Source organism: Asterias amurensis, chromosome 10 (genome assembly GCF_032118995.1).
Source record: "Asterias amurensis chromosome 10, ASM3211899v1".
NCBI lineage: Eukaryota > Metazoa > Echinodermata > Asteroidea > Forcipulatida > Asteriidae > Asterias > Asterias amurensis.
Genome location: NC_092657.1, coordinates 4370514 through 4397719, shown reverse-complemented (window position 1 = coordinate 4397719; position 27206 = coordinate 4370514). Strand labels below are relative to the sequence as shown.

Below are 27206 nucleotides of genomic sequence, written 5' to 3'. Positions count from 1 at the left end.
CCGTTTATCACAATTTGTTATACTATCAACCTCTCCCCATTACTCATTACCAAGAAAGGTTTTATGCTGATAATTATTTTGAGTAATTACCAATAGTGTCCACTGCCTTTAACCTTAACCCTAACCCTTACTCTAACTCTAACTCCTAAACACCCACCTTAGCATACAGTGTCCTCTCCAGTTTACCATCATCTTTGTTCTTTCCGAACCCTTACCCCATAATTGACCCTTACCCCAACCTTAACCCTAACCCTTACCCTAACTCCTAAACACCCACCTTAGCATACAGTGTCCTCTCCAGTTTACCATCATCTTTGTTCTTTCCGAGCCACCTCTCACAGTGAAAGACGTACTTCTCACCGTCGTCTTCGATCACCTCAACCCTGTCAAGGAACCATGCAGCCGAGAAGCCAGTGTTGTCATGGTGGATCTTCAGCTTGAATGGCTTGCCGAGGTCTGCCGCCTCGATGGTGAATTTGTCACACTGAGGTTGTTGAAAAAGAGTAGATATGACATACTCATAATAATTATTAAAACTGATCTCATCTCAACTCCTTAGGAGTTTAATTGTTTGTTATTGTTAAGTATCCTGGGCACAATGTCATAAAGCCTGTAAGCATAAAAACTTGCTAAGCACAGAAAAATCTTGCTAAAAGCCATTGGACCCTTTCGGTTCAGAAAAAAAAAAAAAAGTTCACAGATTTACAAATAACTTACAGGGTTTACAGAAGGCAATGGTGAAAGACTTCTCTTGAAATATTAGTCCATGAAATGCTTTACTTTTTGAGAAAACAGTAAAACAATATAAATTCTCGTTAACGAGAATTATGGATTTATTTTAAACACATGTCACGACACGGCGAAACGCGCGGAAACAAGGGTGGGTTTTTCCGTTGTTTTCTCCCGACTCCGATGACCGATTGAGCCTAAATTTTCACAGGTTTGTTATTTGATATAGAAGTTGTGGTACACAAAGTGTGGGCCTTGGACAACACTTGTTACCGAAAGGGTCCAATGGCTTTAACATAAACTGGTTACCATAAACTTTACATTGTTGCAACTGGTGCCCAATAATTTTATGCTGGGTAGTATTTTCTGCTAAACGGCTTTATGAAATTGGTCAACAACACAAGATCTTAAAGATATTTATCTGATTTTCCCAGAATATTTGTTTGAAGAGGGCCTTTGAGTAAAAATTCTTCACTCAGTCAAAAGGATTTTACAGTATCATGGCACGGCCAAAGTGGTACACCAAAGTGGTGTCCCCATGTAATGAGACAGGGAGGCCTACCCGGTGCAGTTTACAGATGGTCTGCCTATGGGTACAAGTCATGGCAGAGGTCGCCCTAAGTTGCGCTGGGGTCGATTTCACAAAGAGTTAGGACCAGTCCTAACTTAGGAGATATGCAAATTGCATGGATAGTCCTAAGTTAGGACGAGTAACTGGTCCTAACTCGAGATAAGACTAGTCCTAACTCTTTGTGAAATCCACCCCTGGATAGACAACGACACAAAGTGGAGTGGTAGAAGCGTAGGAGAGCTGAGAAGAGCAGCGATTGAAAGAGTCGACCAGGTCAAGGTTGTAGCTAGGGCAAATTGGATGCCGGCTAATTTTGTCGAGAGCATAGTCAAGAGGGTGGGTGTACATGTAGGGGCAGCGTAGCGCCTCACAACCCGGTGGGATCAACAGGGGCAGCATCTTTGGAAGCTCAAGATTTTTAGGTTTTGTTAAGCTTTGATGGGTTCCCCAGGCTCTCTCTTGCCTATTTGTGCCTTGACATAGCCATTGTCAAAGGAAAAAACATGTCCAGGGAGCCATAGAAAATAAATACTTATTAAGTTTTAAAGTAAAATGTTAGGGTAAAATAAATAAAATTAATATTCTGTTTACGATTTAAATCCCATCTCAAAATAGGGTAGGTAGACTACTAGGCAGAATTTTTGAGTGTTGAATTTATCAATTGAAAAGCTTGCAGTTGCATATATTCATCAGAAGGCAATGCAGAGTGGAGAGACAAGTTCGGAAACACAGGATGACGGGACGCATGTCCGATCACTGCTGCAAAATCTAGACTATTCCATTTCAAAAAGGAGCACATTAGTAAAATAGAAAAGCCATGTTTCACTGAGTTGTATTCATTGACAATTTCTCAACGAAGTGCATTCAATAAACTCAAAAATTGATTCTTGTCTTTTCATTTTTTTTCCAACAAGTATTAATAGACAGGAAAATCATCTAAATAAAATTCTAAATAAAAATTTAATGCAACTTCAACGACTCCACCAACATGGTCCGCCCATCAGAATAACTTTGTTTTCAACCGCCCGCAGGGCGAGTCAACCAAAATTCTTGATCGCCCGCAGGTTTTTTTCACTAGCCTGCTGCATGTATGGTACAAAAAAAAATTGAAACAAAAAAAAAATATTTAAAAAAACACGGAAGTGAAGTCCCTAAAATTGGACGACTTTATCTCTTAATTTATGCCCTAAATTATCAACAACCATTTGAATGAACTTGTTGTTTGAGAATTGTTTGTTTTGAACATGTTCTGATCTCCGTTTGCAACAAAATCTTCGTGAATCAACGATCGGTCAACAACACACATTGAGAAATAATTCAATGAACTTTGGCCCGCAACGCCCTCTGTTGGCAGAAGTTGTCCATGTTACTAGAACTCCTCCAAGGCTGTGCATTGTGCATACAGTCTGCAGGCGTGATGCACAACGTTCGCCAATTCTTTACTCCATTCGTGAGCGTGTGTTGTGAAGAAGGCTAGCCAAGAAGATCATGAATATGGATTTATTAAAAGCCATCAATGGCCAATTACAGCGTGCGGAATCTTGGTTAAGATGGACTTCGGACTGTGTGTGTTATGTGCTGTGCACGCTGCATGAACCAGTGGGCGACCGTGTGAGTATTACCATGTGGTTTTGTGCATCATGGATACTATACGCACGCCGGAGATTGTGCGTGCTTTTTTTAGTACTCCATGAACTCGCAGCATTCAAGCGGCTTATTTTTAAGCAACAATCACGGAGAACATCACGGTTTTGGAGAGAAAATTGTTTTGATTGTTTTTACAGAAATAAAATACACACCTAATTAGGAGTTTTACAGGATTGTTTTCTTTATTTTTCACTTATTTCAATGGCATTTAAAACAGTTTTACCTAAATTTATGCCGGTCGGAGTTTGATATTTTTTGTTGGATCCCGGTCGGCAAAAGCTGGGGCTGGTGATTACCGACCGGCTCCGACCGTGGTAGCTACAACCTTGGACCAGGTGATGGCAGCGACTCCAGGAGTGCGCCCACATTACAATTTGAGGATAAGGCGACACAGACGCAAGTCTTTGCCGAAACGTGATGATGATGATCACGGCCAAGCAGTTAGGAGCATTGGACTCTGGTGTTTCTGATCAGCAATTGTGTTTCTGATCAGCAGAGTATGGTTTCGAGTCTCAGGCGTGGCACTTGTGTCTTTGAGCAAGATACTTTACCATTGTTTAATTTTATAATTGTTTTGTCCTTCCAATGGGACATTAGGCTGTAAGTTCCATAAACCAGCACTGATAGTGCACGTTACAGAACCCAGAACACTTACCATGTAAGAGTAGGAATTAACCTTTTTTTTGTGGGGGGGGGGGAGGGGGCAGCACCCTTGTTTAACGGGTATCCTACAGCTTGCAAGATATCCTTGGTTTCGTTACCGAAAATATTACGAATAATTCTCTACTCACATGGCCTCGTTCAAACTTGTCCGTGTAGGTCTCCGAGTTGCGAAGTTGTCTCTCCCCACTGTCGCTCGTCTCCCCAAAGAGAGTGCAGAACACGTTGGCATCAGTCCCCGCCCTGAAGACGTCCCCGGTGTAGATGTTGATCGCATATTTCTTGACTGTGGACAGGAAGTATATTTTGAATCAAGTCAAAGGCAGTGGCCACTATTGGTAATTACTCAAAATAATTGTTTGGTTAAAAACTTACTTGGTAACGAGCAATGGAGAGCTGTTGATGTAGTATAAATCATTGTGAGCAGCGACTCCCTCTGAAGTAACGTAGATTTTGAGAAAGAGGTTGTTTCTCAATCAAATAAGTATTTTAAAATTAATTCAGGCCTGAAGCCTTTTATTAGGCATCTGAAAGTACACATATTTGTGTAACTTACAAAGTTCAATGAACACACTTTGTCTCTATACAGCATACAGCATACAATGACCACTCAATTAAAAGACTGTTAATCCTTTTCAACATCCGAGTAATATGCCTGTGATATTTTTTCACAGGACTCGGGAAAGTACTGAGTATACAGTGCTAGCACACATCGGTGTATGGGTAAAAACCAAAAATAATAAATACCACAGACAGTTTCTCTACTCCTATTGGTGGAGAGCTAGTCACGTGGGGGTGTTCAAACCTTTGATAATGACCAGCTAGAGCCATTTATGACAAGCTGGCTTTCGCGTGTCGGACGCGCAAGATTATCACGCGGAACGCAATTCATAGCTATAGTAACAGCGCGCAATCTAAGAGCGCGCGCGCGTACACACAACCCAGGTGCATCAAAGAGATTCTTCACAAAGTTTGTGAAAAAAATATTTCTAACCTCGAATTTTCAAATGTTAAAGTGTCTATAATTGTATTTTCTAACGTTTTTTTAACAAAAGGGCCCTGGAGATTTTGTTTGTACTTACCAGTCAGCGTGTCTTGTTTCACCTCTTTCTTCTTCATGCTGCCGTCTTTCCGGACTTTCTCTTCGGTAATCTGCGCCGGGACAAGCTCTCGTACGATCTCCCCATCCTCCTCCTTCCGTGAGAACCAACGATTGCAGGGAAAGACGTACGTCCTGGAACCCTTCATTTAAAAAAAAAAAAAAAAAGATCAGTGATCAATTCTCGAAAAGATAATAATATCAAGTAATAAACCTCAAGGGAAAACTGACTGGGTAAATTTTAAAATAATTTATGGTAAACTAGAGCGGACTTGAACTAACTGAGCTACTTACTCCTATGATGGCAGTTTCCCTATTGTGTCAATATTTTTGGTCGAGTGCCTGTCAGGAGCCAATATAAATTTTAACCCTGGATTTGTCGCAACGAGTACACGAGGGCATGATGGTACCCCCTACTCCGCGTCTTCATTGTTTGCAAGGAATCTCAGGAATTTGTTTGAAGATTTTAGGGGGGGGGGGGGGTCGGGTTCCTGCGAGAGGACATTAGTGTGTTAAAGAATGGGAACAGTGGGTGGATACCTAGGGCCCCTTAATCAGCTCTTGGGCTGCGATGTTTGAATTTTTAACCAACCAATACTAACAATAGTAATAATGTTATCGCACATCGTATAGGTGAGTATTTGTGCTCTAGGTTCGTTTCGTTTCCAGAGCACTTTGATAAGATTTCTAGATGTACCTTTGTGTTTTCCAGCAGGCGTCTCACTTCCACCTTGTTTAGATGCCAAGCTGCACCGAAACCAGAGTTGTCATGACCGACCCGGAGTTTCTCGATAGTTTCACCAACATCTTCAAGCTGCAAATACAAGACAACATTAAAGAAATTATAGAGAATTGGTATGGATAAAAAACAGTCTGTTTTAGTATGAAAGCTTACTGAGTATGAAGTTCATACACGAACCATTTTTTTCCTTTGAAATATTTCCCTCCGAAAATGCTGAAATGAAGTAAGTTTTTAAAGAAAAATATTCTGAAAACCTAACAAAAAAAACTTACAAAACACACACCTGATTTTGGTCCTTACATCCAAAATTAAGGACACTGTGCCTTGTGCTTGCATGCTGAAAATTTTGCAGTTTTTCCTGACTCAACATAATAAGCCAAAATTTTCACAGGTTTGTTGTTTAATGCATATATGATTTCTCACGCAACTTTGTAAACTAGCAAGTGACACAATAATTTTTTTTACTCAAAATAAGTGTGTACCATGTTAGTTATGTGCTCATTTATATTTTCAACCATACCAAGGTTGTGCACTCACAGACAATGAGCACAAGTTTTCTCGTATATCTTATTTTCTCGTAAAAATCCGTACCTCAACGACAAATTTATCGGTTTGATTCCTCTCGAACGATTCCTTGCGTTGTTTCTTGTTGTCGCACAGACTCTTCTGACTCGTTACGATGTCCTGGCCGTACAGCGTGACAAAGACATCAGCGTCCGTTCCAGCACCGGAGACGTCACTGGTGTACACCGTAAACTCATAAGGCACATCTGCGATCAATTTTGAAAACAATAATACACAAATACTGAATGCATAATGAGTTGTGATTGGGTGAGGTTTGCAGTAACACTATGTGAACATCTCTTTTGGGTAGCTTTGATTCTGAAAAGAACCGGTGGTTCGACAACTCAACTTTTCGATCAGTATAATAATAATAATAATAATAATAATAATAATAATAATAATAATAATAACAAGATATACTTATATAGCGCAATCCAGTACTGCAAGTACTCTCAATGCGCTTTACAAAACAAATTAACAAATTTATACAAGAGAAAGCAACACATAAACTAAACAGTATAAGATTACAAAAAAAAGATTGAGTGAACAGGTGGGTTTTGAGATGTGATTTGAAGAGGTCCGGGTTTGTCTGGGAACGGAGAGTAGCAGGAAGAGAGTTCCAAAGGGTGGGTGCGCTGAAAGCAAAGGCTCTTTTACCGTACGTTTTTGTTCTGTATGGGGGAACTTGAAGGAGAAGCTGTGAAGAGGATCTGAATGACCTTGTTGGGGTGTATAGCTATCAGTTCGGGAATGTAATGAGGGGATAGACCATGATCAGCATTGAATGTGGTGAGCAGGACTTTGTACTGTATGCGAGCATTAACAGGAAACCAGTGGAGTTCTTGTAGAATGGGGGTGATGTGGTTGTGCTTCTTTGATCAGTATGCTCTGATCGTCTTCAGGAGAATGCTGGACTCTGCATTGTTGTGGACAATAATCTGAAATCTGGAGTATTCCATTTTTGTACAAAGCAAACCAAACAGGAATTGCACCCTGACAAAGTTCACTTTGGGTGCGTACATTTAGCTTCCCTGGGTCGACCCCAGTCTTCCCCCGGTGCATTCGATTAGCTCTGACGTCATTCCAGGGGCTCACCCAGGTCAGCCCCCAGTGCCCTGCTTGTGGAGTGGGTCACTTGGGGGCTGGCCTAAGGTGCATGACGTCATTACGAGATCGGTGAGTGATCGTTCATTTAGCTCTTGTCAGGGGCTCACCCGAGTGACCACCATGGGGTAGACCCAGGGATGCTAATCGATCGCACCCAATAATTGCTTCCCTTTACCCTGGAGTACATGGGTACACGCCGAGCTGCGAACTCTCTATGATTATGAAAAAAGTTTCCTGATAATAAACTAATCTTTCCATGTACTGATGAACAGTTTAGATAATATTCCAGATTATGGAAACTATGATTTGGAGCAAGTATTCCAGTGCCCTTAGTCCCTCTCTGAACAGAAATCTCCCTGATTGCAAATGTCGGCAGCTCTGGAACCGGTTTTAGAGACCAACACAACAATTTATGTGTCAGTTCGGTTGGGAAACCTTCCAAGCAAAGCCAAGCAGGTTCTAGAAATAAAAAAACAAAACCACCTCAAAATGGACGGGATGAGGAAGAATAAAAATGTAGTACTTACGTTTCTGGTACTCTTCCGTCCGGGTCTCCACTGGGTGCAAGATCCGCTCAATCTGCCCGTCGTCTTCACCTTTGTCGAGCCAGCGACCGCAGGGGAAGAACCACTTTTTGCCGAGGGAGGGAGCGTCAATCTCAACCTTGTCCAACTTCCAGCCGGCGAAGCCTCCCTTGTTGTCGTGACCGATTCTTTTCAAAAACAGAAAAAGAAATATAGTTGTAGTTCAAACTTAGTGTATTAAAGGGTCTATGTAACTTTTGTAGGACAAAAAACACAATGTCCACAGATTTACACTAAACTTACACAGTTTGAAGATAATGATAGTAGAAAGCTTCCCTGAAAATATTACAGGCTGAGGTGCTGTAGTTTTTGGGAAATGAGTAAAACAATGTCATGAAAATAATTTTCGTCTCATGAGACGAAAATTATTTTAATCATTTACAAACGTATTTTCATGACATTGTTTTACTCATTTCTCAAAAACTACAGCACCTCAGGAAGTAATATTTGAAGGGAAGCTTTCCACTATCATTATCTTCAAACCCTGTAAGTTTAATGTAGATCTATGGACATTTTGAAAAAGTACCCAAATCCTTTAACCAGGCTTACAAGCCTGGATTTTCATCACACAGAGGGCAGTGCCACTATTATTGTGCAAAGCGTAATGTACTTCCACTAGGAAACCTTTGTGGCGTGTCATGGCCGAGCGGTTAAGAGCACCGGATTCAATCTCTAGTGTTTGATCAGAAGAGTGTGGGTTCGAGTCCCGGTGGTGACACTTGCTACGTAAAATTGGGAAGGTAGTGCTTTCTGCTCTACCAGTCTACCAGCCAGGCTTCGGATTGATGATACCCAAGCCTACATCCATAAGGACTGTAAAGGGGGTAACCCTGTTTCAGCACTAGGAAGAGGTGGCAACGGCCTCTGGAATAAAATAATTGTAGCCCACACCTTCAAGTGGCCTTATGAGAAGGAATCAAGGTCAAGACCTGGGCAACACCGTGAGTCCAGGCATGGGCTTGACATCTTTCATTTCGTCGCATCAGTGCAAAACCTTTGTATCTCATTTTTGGCAAAAATGTATATCGTGCACAAAAATGCTCTGTGCAAAAATGTTTCATCTCTGCACGTATTTGTTCTGTGTGAACATCAAAGCTATTTTAAAGGCAGTGGACACTATTGGTAATTACTCAAAATAATTGTTAGCATAAAACCTTTCTTGGTGACGAGTAATGGGGAGAGGTTGATGGTATAAAACATTGTGAGAAACGGCTACCTCTGAAGTGCCATAGTTTTCGAGAAAGAAGTAATTTTCCATGAGGTTGATTTCGAGACCTCAGATTTAGAATTTGAGGTCTCGAAATCAAGCATCTGAACGCGTTTTTTCTTTCATTATTATCTCGCAACTGCGACGACCGATTGAGCTTAAATTTTCACAGGTTTGTAATTTTATGCATATGTTGAGATTCAGCAAGTGAGAAGACTGGTCTTTGACAATTACCAATAGTGTCCAGTGTCTTTAAGTAAGATTTAAAGTTTCAACATTTCAAACTGATTTGTAACAACGCTTTGCTCTGACACAACAATTTGATCCACATAAAAAAATTTAAAACATATTTACTTGATTTTTTGTATTTCTCCGATGTCAACCGCTTCGATGATAAATTCGTCCGTTTTTCCTCTCTCGAACTTGTCTCTGTTTGTCTTGGAGGCCTTTAGAAAATGTTGACCTATACGATGAAAAATAAAAAACAAATTTTACTGGACAACGACGTAACGACAGAGTTGTCCCTGACTGCAACCCAAACCAGAACCAGAACTGAAAAAAAAAACGGCTCAATTTTGATAATTTCCAAAGGGTACAGAAAAGAACAGGAACTGCGACGTGAACCAGAACTGGAACCGGAACAAGAACCGAAACAGAAAAAGGCTAAATTTCAATTAATTCCAAAGGATACAGAGAAGAGCTGGAAGTGGCACCAAAACTGGAAGCAGAGTATGAACTGGAACCAGAACCAGAACCCAAACTGGCTCAATTTTGATAATTTCCAAAAGATACCAAAAAGAACTGGAACTGGAAATGGCACTCAACCTGAAACAAATATGGAAACCCAAACCAGCTCGAATACAATAATTTTGAGAGATTACTGAAGAGAAATCTTACCTGTGTCGTCATTTTCACCAAATAAGACGATGTAGACATTAGCGTCTGTTCCCGCTCCACGAACATCAGACGTCGTTACGAACACATGATACGTTTCCATGGAAGCTATGGAGAATCAAAATCGAAATATCTTGAGCAAAAAAGTAGCTAAGCACAACAATATTATATAGGATTTGAGGCATTGCATGGTGAGGTATCAATGTATATTTGGTTTGCGGTAACAACATGTGTGTATCTACTTGCCAGGTAGAGTTGTTCTTAGGGAACTGTCTTGCTTTATTCTACTGCCGCGGAGTAGATAAACGGAGGTGCGGGAGACTTCTCAGTTCTGAAAAGAACTGTCCTGCTTTTTAACGATTACCAGGGTGGATGGTATAGAAATTAGACTGGACTACTACTTTAGCTTATAGGATCATAATTAACTGTACTGCCGTTCTGAATTGGTCTCAACGTTTCGACTAGCTTGCTCTAGTTATCATCAATAATATTATGCTTTTAAGCAATATTTTCTGCTTAAGCAGAGCTATGAAATTGGGCCCAGAATGTAATTTGTCTCCCAAAATCTGTAAACTACTCTTCAGCAATGGAATTAAAATCAGTCCTGAAGAACAAATCTACTGAAAATACAAGATATAAATAATAAAAAATAAGTTGGGGGGCTAATCATCCTTACTCGCAGCTAAGAGCTGAATTGCAAAGGACGCGCACAGAGCTGAATTGCAAAGGATGCGCAACAGACTCTTCACAAAGTTTTTGATTTTTTTTTTTATCTTGAATTTTCAACTGTCAAAGTGTCTGTAATTGTATTTTTGTAACGTTTTTTAACAAAAGGGCATTTATAAATGGGAATAAAAGAGTAGTGACTCGTTCTTAAACATCCGTTTTAAACCTTGCAGGGTGGTTGCCCTCGGCTCGGGCCTTTATCACACAGCAATTCGACCCTGCTGGCTTTACACGGCTGTGTAAGAACCCGTCGCTACCCTTTTATTCCCTTATTTAAGATCCTCCATATCTCCTTTCAAAGACAAAAATCCTCACCTTTTGCTTCAAGGGCAATCTCCTCTCGTAACGACGTTGAAGACTTCCGCCTTGACAACGACCTCTCGATGACCTCTTTCTCTACTGGGATCAGGTCACGAGAGATCTGCCCATCATCTTTGCCGGTTGCTAACCAACGTTGACAAGGGAAATAATACCTGAAATGGAAAGGAAATTGTAGTGTCAGCATAAAAAAAAATCATTTTTGAGACAAGGTCACATTGCAAACTTGAAGAAAGCACAATTTTGTCATGTCCAGAATGTTGTATCTCCTAAATTTAATACCATCTAATAAATACGTCAGACAGTTTCGCTATTCCTATTGGTGGAGAGGGCGTCACGTGGGGGTGTTTAAACAGTTGATAATGAAAAGCTGGAGCTCTGTTTATAACCGGTTGTTTTTCGGATACCTTTAGATGCATACTACTACACACACGAATGAAAATCCAAAAACTGTCTCAGGCATAAAATGCACGTACAGAGCTCAAGGACGTCGGAAAACGGATAAGTTTTACAGAGTTTCTTACTTTATTACGCCTTTTAACCAAACAGGCATTGGGCCTTTATCGCACGGCAATGACCCTGCCGGTTCTAAACGGCAGTTTAAGAACTCGTCACTACCCTTTTATTCCCTTATTCACTTTACGTGCGGGTTTGAAATTCGCTTATATAATAGCCCAGATGTACACACAAACAAGCATGCCCTGAGATATGACGTTTTTGGATGGAGCATTTTTCGCTCGAGAAACGATAGTTGCAAAATCAAGAAACAAAGTTTTTCTACCGACACCCTGATTTGCTCTGCGCAACAAAGCCTTATCCTACAATCACTACAAAGTGTATACATTTTAGTTCTGTGCACAGTTATACAACCATACACAACCTCAACCCCAGTAACAAGTTTCTCCCTCGTCCCCGTGATCTTCACACATCTAAGCTCTGTGGCTACTAACCTGCGATTATGCATCTTATCCTCAACCTCTACCCTGTCAAGGAACCAGTTTGCCCCCGGCCCCGAGTTGTCGTGTCTGATCTTGAGTTTCTTCAATCCGCCGAGATCGCCAGCCTCCATTTTGAAAATATCCTCCTGAAAACAATAACATAAGAAAATCCATAAGTTAGTGAAGTCTGCATTTTAGGCAACGCAACGTTTACACGTAAACCTATTGACCACCAAAATGGTGAGCGTGGCACTGTCACCGCGTATGGCGCGTGTGCAAGGGGTCAATATCCGTTGTGAATACTAAAATAATTTTTGTCTCATGAGACGAAAATTATTTATGTGAAATTGTTTTTATACGCATTTCTCAAAAACTACAGCACCTCAGCAAGTAAGATGTTAAAGGAAGCTTTCTACTACCAGTATCTACAAATGTGTACGTTTAATGTAAATCTGTGGATTGTTGTGTTTTGTGTCGTACAAAAAGTACCCAAACCCTTTTTAACTGGTATACATTACCTGGTTCCGTTCAAACTTGTTCATATTTGTCTCTGAATCTTTCATCCTGCGTTCACCGGTATCCCCCTTCTCTCCGTACACATTGATAAAGACATTAGCGTCGGTTCCCGCTTGAAATACGTCCCCGGTGTAGATGTGGACTGTGTACTCACCCACTGTGCAAAAAAGAAGAAAAGGAAGTGGACTTAATGTTTTAATAACAACAACACAGGAATTCCACCCCAGTAATATGCCTGTGATATTTTTTCACAGGACTCTGGAAAGTACTGAGTATACACTGCTAACACACATCTGTGTATGGGTAAAACCAAAAATTTACAATACATGTCTCAAAATAACTCGAAGCACCCAAAGCAATGCCGTGGTGCCCTGTGCTTTTGCTGTGGTGCCCTCTGCAAGGTTCCAATACCCATAAAAATATTCCTCATAAAAGCGCCCATTACCAGAGTAAAATTGCTGTGCCCTTTAAAGAACAAAAATTGAAAGCTGGACAATAATATACTGTGCCAGTCTTATGAAGGAAATAAACTTAAGTGCTTTAAGTCCCAATGTTCAAATAAACAAAAGACATGCACAGTCTATTGTGGCTTCTTATGCAGAGCTCAAATCTCTCACTCGGTGGTTTGAATGACTACAGTATTGCGCCACATCACATGGTGCTCCCCTTAAAGACAGTGGACACTATTGGTAGTTGTCAAAGACCGGTCTTCTCACTTGGTGTATCTCAACATATGCATAAAACAACAAAACTGTGAAAATTTGAGCTCAATCGGTCATCGAAGTTGCGAGATAATAATGAAAGAAAAAAACACCCTTGTGGTCTCGAAATCAAATTCGTGGAAAATTACTTCTTTCTCGAAAACTACGTCACTTCAGAGGGAGCCGTTTCTCACAATGTTTTGTACTATCAACCTCTCCCCATTACTCATTACCAAGTGAGGTTTTATGACAACAATTATTTTGAGTAATTACCAATAGTGTCCACTGCCTTTAAGGAATAGACCTTATGCACATGATGTCATGATCAGTAAGGCGCCCCTACCAAGAGGAAAAAAAAAGCGCCCTCTAAGACAGCGGCTGGATGACATCAATGCATAAGGTCTATAGGTTTCATACTTCAAAAACATAGTTTGAGTACCTTGATATGCCCGTAGGCGTCTGTGAAGCGATGATATAAGAACCCACTATTATTATAAACCTCTGTGCTGTATTTCTATCATCTAAACTTACTCTTCAGAGAGTTCTTCTTTAAGACGTTTCCAGCTTCGTCCGTCGGTACCAACTCCCTGACGATCTGTCCGTCGTCCTCGCTCCGCGCCAGCCAACGATTGCAGACGAACAGATACTTGGTCAGCTCCGGTGCTTCCTCAGCCTCGTCTCGTTCGTCGTCGTCGCTCCGTGATCGGTGTTTCAATTTAGACTTCCGTCTCTTGAGGGATCTGTTGTCAGCATCTTGATCGTCGTCGTCTTCTTCGCTCCGAGATTTCTTGGACTTTGACTTCCGTCTTTTCAGACGACTCTTCGGTGGAAATCTTTCAAGTTGGACCTTGGGATGAAAAGAAGACGAGAGACTCTTAGGAACAGCAGAAGCTGAATGTGAAAATGATGCACTAGATTCACAAGTATAGGAAAAAGAAGACGAGAGACTTTTAGAAACAGCAGAAAGATATTTATAGCGTTTCACTAAAAGCTCACTAATTAACATAATAATAATAATAATATCGAAGTCTTATATAGCGCACGTATCTACCAAACAAGGTACTCAAGGCGCTGAGTATATACAAACTTTCAGAAAGAGAGGTTATTGCAGTGATGAATTCTGAGACCCAATTATTTTGCACCTTATAAGGGTTTATAAGGTGCTACGGCGCATACAGCAGCCACAGCCAGGAACATCGGGGCGAACCCCTTCTCTTTTTGATAAGTGCACTGGGTTCTTTTACATGCAGTACACAACACATGGGACCAACGGCTTTACGTCCCATCCGAAGGACGAAGCAGAGGTTATGTGTCTTGCTTAAGGACACAAGTGTTACGGCTGGGGATTCGAACCCACACTCTGCTGATCAGAAACACCAGAGTTTGAATTCGGTGCTCTTAACCGCTCGGCCACGACACTTCCGATCGTCAACTCTTTTTTTTGACCATTCATGTTTCATTCATTAATTAATTACTTTTTGTATTTTGAGTTCCTGTCTCATGAACTACCCCCCTTGTCTACCCAAGACTCTTGCCATGGATTATTCTCCACCACAACACTTAAACAGCGCCTCTACTTTCCTGCAAGGAATGGATGACCCACAATGTCTTAAGAACCCGCTAACTATTCAGTATGCAACTTTTCATTTCAGTTTTGATCATTGAAATGAGTTGCCATAAGTGTTTAACATCAATGGAATATTCTCCCACACCATACATCTTTCCTGCACGGAATGGATGACTGACTCTGTCTCAGAAAAAGACAATTGCTGAATATACAACTTTTCATTTCAGTTGTGAACCTTTTAAGGCTTTTAACAGTTGAAGAAAATAGCGCCATCTACTGTTCCTTTACAGAAAGGATGACTCGCTCTGTCTCAGAAACATCCAACTACATTGTATTCAATAAAGAACTTTTTAGTTCATTTTGGAAATTTTAAAAGCCTTTTTTTAAGCCGTCATAAGTTAGTGGTTTTTAGGGCTTATGCATTATTCTCCACTACCATACGAAAACAGCGCCCTCTACTGTCTTTTTACAGAAAGGCAACTCACTCTGTCTAAGAACCAGCCAGCGAAGCGTCCTGTGCCGTCGTGTCCGATGCGGATCTTACTGACTGGACCGACATCCTCTGCTTCAATCTAATGAAGACGGGAAGAAAACATCATAAAATCTTTGTGTTGTCTTTGTAACAGGCATGATATTTTCTTTTTAGTCTGTAGAAAAGAGTAGAAATATTTTATTGAGCACAAGGGCTTGCCTACATAAACTCATGGTGTAGGCATTTCAGTCTGATCTTTCCAAACAAATCGGAAATCAGACTAAAGTAGGAAGAATCAGACCTGTTGTAAACAACTAAGTTAGACATAATATGGTAGGCAAAACTAGATTCTAAGCCTGAAAAATGATAAAAAATACAAAATATGATGACAATCCTCTCCGACATACAATGGTGGGCAAATAAAGTACAAAACACAGAGGTTTCAACAACAGTTTTATCAAATTCCTGGCATGATTGGCCAGTGAATCAATTGGCTGCGTAGAAAAATCAGAATGCTTGACAAGGCTCAAGTTGCCTAAAACAATGGCATGATATCAGGAACAATCGAATTCCATTCCAACCGTTTGTGTTCTATCTTTGAACTAAAGAAAATGGTACAAAAAACACCACACATAATGCATTATACTTTTGAATTTAAGACAAATCAAAAACATCACAGAATGAAATAAAAATCAAAATAAGAAAAACACCACAGAATGAGTTTTTCCTTTGAATTTAAAACAACACTCTTAAAAACTCCATAGAATGATTTTTTTTCCTTTTAACTTAAATCAATTCTATCAAAAACACCACAGAATTATTTTTTCCTTTAAACTTAAGTTATAAAAAACTCCACAGAATGCATTCTGTCACTGATTTACAGAAATCGATATCACATACACCACAGAATGTGTTATTTTCTTAAATTAAAGACAGCAATAGCAACACACTACAAAATGTGTTCATTCATTGAATAAAAAACAGCAACACCAAAACATCAAACAATAAATCAAAAATTCTGTAAAACCCAAAAGCCATGTACCTTGAACTTTTCAACGGCGCCCTTCTCAAAGTTATCGGTGCGATTACGTAACTGAAACTCTTCCGTCTTGGCTCCTTCCTCCCCATAGATACGTAGAAAGATGTTTGCGTCAGTGCCGGCTGATGAGCAGGTACCAGTTGAGATTGTCACCTCATACGGAATACCTAACAAGACGAGGGAGGAAACGGTTATTTAAAGGAACACATTGCCTTGGATCGGACGAGTTGGTCTATTAAAAGCGTTTGAAACCGTTTGTTATGAAATGCATATGGTTAGAAAGACGTTTTAAAAGTAGAATATAATGATCCACACAAGTATCCCTCGAAACTGCACAGTTTTCCTTTTACGTCGCGAACTATCACGGTCGGCCATTTCTGGGAGTCAAAATTTTGACTCCCATAAATGGCCGACCGTGTTAGTCGACAGGGTAAAAAGAAAACCACGCAATTTCGAGGCATATTTGTGTAGATCATTGTATTCTACTTTTACAACATCTTTCTAACCATATACATTTTACAACAAACGGGTAAAGAACGATTTTCAAAGACCAACTCGACCGATCCAAGGCAACGTGTTCCTTTAATTTCATTTCATCTATTCATTCTGTGTGTGAAGCCGAGGACTCTCAGAAAAAAAAGGTTTTGAGACACCAGGGGCCAATTTCATAGAGCTGCTTAAGCAAAAAATTTGCTTAAGCACGAAAATAGCTCGCTTATTTTTCACATGTTACTGGCAAAAATTTCATGCCATATACATTGCTTGTGACTGGTATTTAGCTGTTGTTTACTTAGCATAACAATTGAGTGGAGTCTTAGCCGGTATTCTGGTTTTTACTAAGCATTGGTTTTTTTTGCTTAAGCAGAATTTTTTGCTTAAGCAGCTCTATGAAATTGGGCCCTGGGGCCAATTTCATAGAGCTGCTTAAGCAAAAAATTTGCTTAAGCACGAAAATAGCTCGCTTATTTTTCACATGTTACTGGCAAAAATTTCATGCCATATACATTGCTTGTGACTGGTATTTAGCTGTTGTTTACTTAGCATAACAATTGAGTGGAGTCTTAGCCGGTATTCTGGTTTTTACTAAGCATTGGTTTTTTTTGCTTAAGGAGAATTTTTTGCTTAAGCAGCTCTATGAAATTGGGCCCTGGGGCCAATTTCATAGAGCTGCTTAAGCAAAAAATTTGCTTAAGCACGAAAATAGCTCCCTTATTTTACACATGTTACTGGCAAAAATTTCATTATTTTGCTTAAGCAGAATTTTGTGCTTAAGCAGCTCTATGAAATTGGGCCCAGTAGATAAATAGCTTTATCATCAACAAGACGCGTGATAAAGACCTTCACTCCTCTCACTCAGCGTATTACGATGTTATCAGCCGAGTTTACTTAAAACGTAACGCTGTTCCAACAAAGCGTACTGCGTTAACCTGCACTTGAAGATAAACTCGTCATTATAAACCAATCCGTCAAAACAAAATTGGTAGCGCCCTCTATTGAAAAAACTAACAACTGCGGTTGTGTCTTTTTGTGCATAATCTATGCACTGAAGACACCGCAGCAAATTTTGCGCGGTGCTCAACACTTATATGGCACTTGTGGATTATGGAAAACAGAGCTTGCTGCATCCCAAATCCAACTCGACCCTCTACCACGTTAGATATTGGACGCAGAAGCACTTACGTATTCAACTCGAACTTGTGTGATATTAAAGGCAGTGGACACTATTGGTAATTGTCAAAGACCAGTCTTCTCACTTGCTGTATCTCAACATATGCATGCAATAACGAACCTGTGAAAATTTGAGCTCAATTGGTCGTCGAAGTTGCGAGATAACTTTGAAAGAAAAAAACATCCTTGTCACACAAAGTTGTGTGTATTCAGATGCAAGTTGATTTCGATACCTCATCTTATTCTGAGGTCTCGAAATCAAATTCGTGGAAAATGACTTCTTTCTCGAAAACCAAGTTACTTCAGAGGGAGCCGTTTCTCACAATGTTTTATACTACCAACCTCTCCCCATTACTCATTACCAAGTGAGGTTTTATGCTAATAAATATTTTGAGTAGTTACCAATAGTGTCCGCTGCCTTTAACATACATGTAGCACAAAAAGGAGCATCTACACTTGAGTTTTATTTGTAAGCAATGAGTTTTTATGCGACACCTCTTTTCTAAATGTTACACAATTACTTACGTGCTTTACTCTTCTTGGTGTCCGTTGGATAAAGCTCAACTTCTAACTCTCCATCTTCCTCATCTTCAGCCAGCCACCTATGAGCAGCAAACATGTAGGTCAGTCCTCTAGAAGGGATATCCACCTCAATGGAGTCTAGGAACCAGCCCGCTCCGGGCCCAGAACCATCATGGCCAATTCTCAAGTACTCAAGCTGTATATGTAACAATATCAAAAGAAAGGTCTTTGCTTGGCAAACTTTTCAGTGTTGTAGACTTGGTACTGGTAATCAAGTGTTATTCAAGTACTTTTTTGATGGTACTCATACTAATACTTGGTTAGCAAAACACCTTATAATAACAATAATAATAACAGGTATTTAGAAACGCTCTCCATAGAAAACTATACCACAGCGCTTACAAAAACTGAAAATGCACAATAAAACAACAAAAACTTATCGAAAAAGCTACTTATACACAATGTTTGAAAAGCATGAGAAAAAGAGAAAAGCTTAAACAGGGAAGAGATGTGTTTTCAGAAGTCTTTTGAATTGGTCAGTGGAATAAATAAAATACTTGCACTGGAAGTCACACTTAATACTTGACTGAAAATGTAACCTGGTTCCAATTGGTAGTATTTCTGGTCAAAACACCACAAATATTTTCATACCACATTTTGAAGGCTTTTTTTGGTGTGAAGTACTTGTACTCTTACATGTACATGTAGGTCCGAAGGGCTGTCACCATACACCAACTATGGTCCATATGCGCCCAATAGGGAACCATGTGCCCCAATGGGGTCCCTATATTCCCAATAGTGTTCTCACAATGGGGTCCCTACACACCAGCAGAGTGGGGGTTCGAATCCCCAGCCGTGACACTTGTGTCCTTAAGCAAGACACTTAACCATTGCTTCGTCCTTCGGATGGGACGTAAAGCCGTTGGTCCCATGTGTTGTGTAACGCATGTAAAAGAACCCAGTGCACTTTTCGAAAAGAGAAGGGGGTTCGCCCCGGTGTTCCTGGCTGTGGCTGCTGTATGCACCGTAGCACCTTGTGAACCAATATAAGGTGCTAAATAACATTCCCAGTGGGATGCCATCATCCCATTGGGTCCCTATACGCCCAATAGTGTTCCTTTACGCCAAACGGTCCCCCTTAAACCCCACTCCTGGGTTCTACCCGTACCTTTCCAATATCCACCGCCTCCAGAGTGAACTTGTCCGTCCGTCCTTTCTCAAACTTGTTCTTGGTGTTCTCCGACTGCTTGAGTGGTATCATACCGGTGTCCCCATCCTCCCCAAAGAGTTTCACATAGACATTGGCGTCAGTGCCGGCCGCCCGCTCGTCGCCAGTTTTGACGGATACATGGTAAGAGGTCGCTACAAGAAAATAAATTTCAGACAAATATTACGGACTATCCATCAATCAATCAACCATCAGGTATCATTGACATGTATTCACAATTCAAATACTGCTTAGCAAATTTCTTTGCTAAGCAAAACAAGAGTGGGATACCCAGGGATGTGACAGGCTGAAAAAAAAAAAGACCTGAACTATGAGCGTAAAGCTTGCAAGAACAAAAGGTGCAAGCTTGCAAACGCGAACGCCTCCAAGTGCGAAGCCTGCTCATACACATTTATCTTTGGTTTGGAGAGCCCTATTCTGCAATCTAGGGTGTTATATGGTTTATCTTCATTTTCTTATGAATTTAAAAAAATGAAAAAGTACAAAATTATTTATCAAATTATGTACATATATTTTTTGGGGTTGGGTTTAAAAAATTACGGATTTCCAATTAAACCCGGAGAAATCACATCACTAAGTACATACCAGTCGCAAAAATGTAAACTCCTCGATGCAAATTTAACATCTATTATATCGTTGTGGTACCCGCTGCCAAACATAGGATTCGAACTGCCTCTAGCTACCGGGAAATCTGGTAGTCTAGTTGGTAAGACACTGCTCTAGAATTGCAAGGGTCGTCGGTTCGAATCCCACCCGAGTAATAAGCCTGTGATATTTGTTTGCACTGAGCATACAGTGCTAACACACATCGGTGTATGGGTAAAAACCAAAATTAATATAATGTAAACTCTGTGGAATGTCGGCTGATAACATGATTCTGCTAAGCAAGATTTTTCTGTGCTTAGCAGGTTTTATTTGCATGACAGGGTAAATGAAATTAGGCCAAGATCAAACAGTCTGTTTTGCTTGCTTCCATGTGCAGTGATCGAAGATGAGCAGAAACAGGCGACGGATACCAGGGAACTTACTTGATAGAAGTTGTGAATTTCCTTCCGGGACCAGTTCTCGGACAATCTGCCCATCATCTTCATCTCGATCCAACCACCTGGTAAAAATGAGACAGAATCCGGGGAAAAAAATCTGAGGTTTGTAAAAAGATTCCGGCAGGCTTAATTTTTTGTTATTTTCTTCACTGTTTTCAATGATTGTAGAAAACCTGAAGGGCTTTCCAAAGTGCTCATTCAAGAACAATTCAAAAACACAACTTGTTGTTGTTGTTATTTACCTCTTGCAAGGGAAAACAACTTCGGACTCTGCTTTGCCTTCCTGACTAATGACCACCTTATCCAGCATCCACCCTGCTCCAGCACCAGTTCCATCGTGGCCGATGCGAATCTTCTTTAAGGCACGTAGTGAAACAGCTTCTACGATGAACTCATCAACCTGGGTACAACATTAAAAACAAAGATACTTTATACAACAATACTTTGACCAAAACAGCGAGCATGTCATTACTTTTTGGAAGATGATATTTTGTTGTGCCAGTACAAACAACATCATAAGGGAAGATTCATATTCATCTGAACAACCATTCATAAATACCCCAGACAGTTTCTCTACTCCTATTGGTGGAGAGCGCGTCACGTGGGTGTGCATAAACCTTTTGTTAATGCACACTGGAGCTCTGTTTATGCACACTGAGCTGGCTTCCGCGTGTTGGGCGCGCAAGATTATCACGCGGAACGCGCAAATCATTGTTATCAGCGCATAATCTTAGCGCGCGTGCGTGCACACAACCCACGCGCCTCAAACAGATTCTTCACAAAGTTTTTGAGAATTTTTTTTTTAAATTGTTAAAGTGTCTATAAACTGTATTTGTTTACGTTTTTAACTAAAGGGCATTTATGAATGGGAATAAAAGAGTAGTGACTCGTTCTTAAACGTCCGTTTAAAACCTTGCAAGGTAGTTGCCGGCCACCGACCCTGCCAGCTTTAAACGTACGTTGAAGAACTCATCGCTACCCTTTTATTCCCTTAATAATAATAATAATAACCGTATTTGTAACGCGCCTTTTGCCAAAGGATACAAAGCGCCAGCTGTCGATTTCACCAAACTCTTCCTAACTTAGGATCAATCTTAGGACTTAGGACGGGTTCAGTTCCGTATCCAAATACGTAGGAAGCATTGAACCCATCCAAAGTTAGAACGGATTACTCGTCCTAACTCGAGTTAGGATTAATCCTCGCGTTTCGTGAAATCGGCTGCAGGTATTATTACTGCAAGGAGTGCGACAAAGTTTGAGTAATAAGACCTAATCCTTAAGCACAGTATGTAATGGTTTACTAGGTGCTGTGGCGCAATATGCTGCCAATCCAGCCAGGAACACCGGGGCAAACCCCTTCTCTTTACGATCAGTGAACTGGGTTCTTTTACATGCGTTTACACAACACATGGGACCAACGGCTTTACGCTCCATCCAAAGGACGAAGCTTATGGTTAAGTGTCTGGCTTAAGGACCACCTAAAACTTTCATCAATATCATGTAAAAAAAACCTCTCATCACTGCGGAATCAGAATAAATTATAATACTTACATTTTTCCTTTCAAATTTATTCCTGTTGTTGGCAGACTTCGAGAGAGGTCTTTCTCCAGTGTCGCCCATCTCACCAAAGATGTTGCAGAATACATTGGCATCGGTTCCAGCACCAAACTTGTCTGATGTGTAAACGCCAACCTTGTACTTCACCACTGAAGGTTCCCAAAAAAAATAAACAAGAAGGGTTAGTTGGGTCAATCTCAAACTTTATACAGAGTTAGTCAGACTATAAAGTGGTCACCAGGGCCCAATTTTATGGCCCTGCTTACCGTAAGCACAGAATCGGCGCTTACGGAAGCAGGGAATTCTGTGCTTACGGCAAGCGTATTTCACGGGTTAGCGGCGAATTTGGGCTTCTGCGTGTGCGTACTTCACGTTACTAGGCATTCTACGCTTACAAGGCTAGCGCAGAAGTTCGGCGCTTGCACGTAAGCGGGGAATCGCGATCGTAAGCGCAGGATTTGGCGGTAAGTAGAGCCATGAAATTGGGCCCAGTTGAAATTGCTAATAAGTTTTCATTGTTTTTGACTGATGCTTTAAACCAGTGTTTTTGTGCACACCAGCTTAAATGGGCCCATTTCATAGAGACGCTTACAGGGAAGGAATATACATTTGGTAATCAGTTCTAAAATTAACGACAATAACAGCTTTGGTAGGAAGCCCACAGTAGCTTTTGACAGTAAAACACATTTTGAGAAACATCACACTTCAAAGTTATGTGTATATGTGTATATAATAACGAATAGGGTAGGTGGCCTTAGCTTTCGATCCAAACCGGACCTTCTTCAGAGGCATAAAACAAGTACAAACAAATACATATCCATTTATAGAAAAAGAGAGGGGAAAGGGATTAAGGGAAGGATCCAGAAAGAAGCGTGAAAATAACAGCCAATCAAAGTTTCTATTTTAGAAACAATATTGATGGCTATGAACCAATAGGAGTGAAGTGGCGAGGACAAAGGATGTTTAGTATGAAAGGATGGGTTACTGGACCATAAAAGTGGTAAATATGTGTATATAATTATATAAAATAAAAAAATCTGAGAAATGTTATTGTAAGATTGTGTGCTCCTATTAGTGATTATTCTTCCTGCCTGGGCAAATTAAATCCTGATTCTCTGCAATATCTCAAAAACATGACCACCTTTTGAAATGAAATTTTCATACATTAGTTTTATTATACATTTACACTTAAAACAAAGGTTTGCTTTGCCTTCAAGCAGGAGTGTAGTGCTAAGCAATTTTCAGTCAGTCAAAAATTAGGGAGATATCAGTCACAGGTGTTACACGAGTCACTGCATTTTAGCTGGTAACCTTATTCTGGTGAGAATAACTTTAATTTGCTTAGCTAAAAAAAAAAAAGGCCAAGCACAGAAAACTCTTGCTTAGCACTCAAATATTGCTTAACAAAGGAATTTGATGGGCAGAATCTTCTGCTAAACAGCTTTATGAAAATGGGCTTGGGTGAAACGTCCGGCAGCAGAGTTTATTAATGACTTACAAGGTAGTGGTTTCTTAATGCTGTCTCCTGTAGCTGGCATCTCTCTGACAATCTCCCCATCGTCTTCATCCTTAGCCAGCCAACGATTGCAGGGGAAGGTGTACGCCTTCTTGGTGGATATTCTCTGGATCTCAATCTAGAAGGGACAACCAAATGATATAGTAATGATAGATAATCACAGACAATAGTCAACCCTCCTACTGTTTGCCCATTCAATATCATCCTTAGCCAACAGCGATTGCAAGGGAAGGTGTACGCCTTCTTGGTGGATAATTCTCTGTATCTCAATCTAGAAGGGACAACCAAATGATATAGAAATGATAGATGATCACAGACAATAGTCAACCCTCCTACTGTTTGCCCATTCAATATCATTCTTAGCCAACAGCGGTTGCAAGGGAAGGTAAAGGCCTTCTTGGTGGATATTCTCTGTATCTCAATATCGAAGGGATAACCAAATGGTACAGTACTTGAACCTCAATTTTAACAAGGAATCTTCAAGGGCAAAAACAATGGTTAGTTTGTCTTGACCACCCACACATGAATGAAGGCAGAGTCACACTGCAGCGATAACGAAAACGATAATGATCACGATGCAAAGAGAACGCATTCTACTGGTTGAATTGCTCCACGCAGAATAGGCCCAAGCTTATTCAACCAATCGAGGGCGTGCATTTTTAACGTTCTCGCTTACATTATAGAGGCCTGTGTGACCGGGCCTTAAATCAAGCTTTCTGTGAACCCAGGATCTAACGATCATGACGATAAGTCAGTCCTTCTTGGAATTGGTATGACCATCACAGAACATCCCATATTTTTAGAAAATAAGGTGGATTCCAACATTTCTCCTTGAATTTATACACAAAAGGGACAAACATAACTGTTTTTATATTTTGCTGAAATCGTGAAACTCTATGGTTATTTTTCTACCTGTTCTTGCTCATTCATTCTCTGATGCAAGGCATCAAACAATAAAGTTGTAGTGAACTAAATGAAATTATAATAAACACTCCACAGTAGAGATATGGAAAGGCTACATCATTGCACGTTTATCAACCATTGTATCCATTGAAATCATTAGGCCTGTTTAAAGACGGATAAAGACAGGGGACCAGTCTACTAAACTGTACAACTAGTACCTTTTCCAGATGCCATCCTGCGGCCATGCCCTTGTTATCGTGCCAAACTCTCATCTTGTACGGTTTCCCGACGGGCACCATCTCAATCTTGAAGGTATCCTGCTCTCCTTTCTCAAAGTTGTCGCTTTTATTCTCCAGTTTGATGTCGTCCGACTTGCCCTCATCGCCATAGAGACAGAAGAAAACGTTGGCGTCCGTCCCCGCACTGGATACGTCGCTTGTGGTGACCGTTACATTCCACACTTCCCCTGAGAAAATGATACAACAGACCATTAGGTGTGCTCAGCACAAAACAAAAATGAATTGTACAACAAAAATCCATTGTGTAAAGTGCACGGTCAAGCAATCATCTTGCTCCCACGTATAAAAGGTACTGGAATTCATGCTTCAAATCTTCCTTTTTCTGGGGGGGTTATTGTATAGAGCATAATGAATAACCCCTTTGTTGCTATGAAAGTCGCCATCTTGTAGGGCAAACCATATGCGTGTCTGAACGCAAACATCAGTGAAGCACCCAGCACGCAGCATTCCCGGTTTGATTTCTATGGCACACGTATGCACACACACACATGCACATGCTCAAAGACGCCATGTTGTAGGGCAGCTTTTTGAACGGTGACGCCATATTCAATACGGTCTATTAACCATGATTCCAGCTCTTCTTCCTTTTTATGTACAAACGAGGATTACGATAGATAGATAGGCTGCCACCATTGTCTATCATTGTATTCGGTATATGGAGGTAAGTCTGAAACTTTAGCAAACTAGGGTCAACTATCGGTCTTGGTTTATGACGAAAACGGCCATGGCTCAAGACCAACACCTGTCCTAACGTGATTGATACTCACTTTGTTTCTTTGTTTTCCTCATGGATTTGGACTCCATCAGCGTCCTCTCGATTCTTTTGTCTCCCTCGTCATCAGCCAGCCACTCATTACAAAGAAACGTCTGCTCAATGCCGGCTACCGGGCAGTCAATCACAACCTGCAAATGAGAAAGTAAAAGTAATTTAAAGCTAGCGAGTAAATCTCTTTGTCAAGCAACTCAGAATAATCTTACAATGTATATTTGGTTTGCGGTAACACCATGTGTGTATTTACTTGCCAAGTAGATTATTTTTTTTTTGAGAATTTGCAGAGAAGATTTTTCGAATTTTGGAGACTTATCAACTACTACATACACGGGCGGAAGGTAGAAAATTGTCCAGGACTACTACATGCTCTTTAGCTATAGTAGATCTAGGGGACTTCTCGCTATAAACTTCACTACCGGGAAGTGAGTTTTATCTCCTAATTTCAGAACTGAGTAGTCTCCCTAGTTCTCAAAAGAACATAGTCCACCCAGCAGGTCGATACACACATCGTGTTACTGCAAACCAAAAAGATATTGATACCTCACCATGCAGTGCCTCAAACACCATGTAACCTTACAATAATTTTGTGAAAGAGTAAAGGGTGCTGCAAAAATGTTGTTAAGTAAGTGAATAAATTTTAGCGAGATTGGCGACTAACATTGAGGGGAGTTGTTGGTTCGAATCCCACTCAAGTATTATGCCTGTGGATTTTGCTTAGTACAATGCTTAGTATGACTGACCTTGTCCAAGTGCCATCCCGCACCAGCCCCAGCGTTATCATGACCGATATCAATCCTCGACAGCGGACTCAACATGGTTCCAATCTCCACGTTGCAGACGTCCGTGCGTCCGCGTCCAAACTTCCCCTCGTCCAGCCAGATCTTCCCGCTGGTCTCCTCGCCCTTCTTCCCGCCATACATGACGATGTAGACGCGGGCGTCGGTCGCCGCGCCTCTTTTGTCGCTGGTGGTTATGCGGACCTCATAGGGTATTCCTGAATTTAGAAGGAAAAAACAGAAACAGTCGGACTTCATCCATGTTCTTCAAACACTATCGTGAAAGATACCGGCAACATTTTTTTGATACGTTAGCCAGAGATTTGGCCAATTATTTTAATCCTGCACCAGCAGAACTGCTAACATTTACATCTTGCTTTCACAGAGATGGTGCTCAACAATCAGGGAGATATTTAGAAACTCAACATAAAAGGGAACTAGTTTCTATAATCAGGGAGTTCCATAAGCTTTGCTTGCACAGGTTGTGTATGGCATGTATGGTGGCACAAGTGTGCGCAGATCATAGAAATATAACCCGGAGAACGCTGAGTGTGTCACTGTGCGTGCGGTTTGGTTGTGAGACCCTTTTTATGGACGCGCGTACGCCATTTTTTAAACGCGTGTACGGCAAAATATTATTTGCCATTCAGTAACTGTCATATTGACCAATGAGAAAACTAGAAACGGTTTATGTGCGATGCCAGCTTGCCATTTTGCCATACACGTGTGTCACGTGATGCTCTGTTGCGTAGCGCGCGTGATCGATTCGCCGCATCCACAGACGATACAGAAGGCGGCCAAGCTCAGCGTTCTCCGGGTTCTATTTCTATGGCGCAGATGT

At 40.8% G+C, this 27206-nt stretch overlaps 1 protein-coding gene across 1 annotated transcript in view; it reads right to left on the bottom strand.

The window, feature by feature from the left end:
• LOC139942508 (lipoxygenase homology domain-containing protein 1-like) overlaps positions 1-27206 on the bottom strand; it is a 100389-nt gene that overhangs the window by 54319 nt on the left and 18864 nt on the right. Inside the window, exons 13-35 of the mRNA XM_071939322.1 lie at positions 26330-26583; positions 25585-25720; positions 24737-24984; positions 23598-23733; positions 22094-22248; positions 20785-20942; positions 20528-20604; positions 19440-19633; positions 18275-18467; positions 16085-16248; positions 15056-15142; positions 13535-13850; positions 12305-12459; positions 11799-11932; positions 10846-11003; positions 9808-9912; positions 9265-9373; positions 7647-7831; positions 6040-6218; positions 5404-5520; positions 4690-4849; positions 3739-3893; positions 278-484 (exon numbers count right to left, since the gene is read on the bottom strand). Of these exons, the coding sequence (XP_071795423.1) occupies positions 278-484; positions 3739-3893; positions 4690-4849; positions 5404-5520; positions 6040-6218; positions 7647-7831; positions 9265-9373; positions 9808-9912; positions 10846-11003; positions 11799-11932; positions 12305-12459; positions 13535-13850; positions 15056-15142; positions 16085-16248; positions 18275-18467; positions 19440-19633; positions 20528-20604; positions 20785-20942; positions 22094-22248; positions 23598-23733; positions 24737-24984; positions 25585-25720; positions 26330-26583 (3782 nt within the window). The remainder of the gene's footprint in view (positions 1-277; positions 485-3738; positions 3894-4689; positions 4850-5403; positions 5521-6039; positions 6219-7646; positions 7832-9264; positions 9374-9807; positions 9913-10845; positions 11004-11798; positions 11933-12304; positions 12460-13534; positions 13851-15055; positions 15143-16084; positions 16249-18274; positions 18468-19439; positions 19634-20527; positions 20605-20784; positions 20943-22093; positions 22249-23597; positions 23734-24736; positions 24985-25584; positions 25721-26329; positions 26584-27206) is intronic.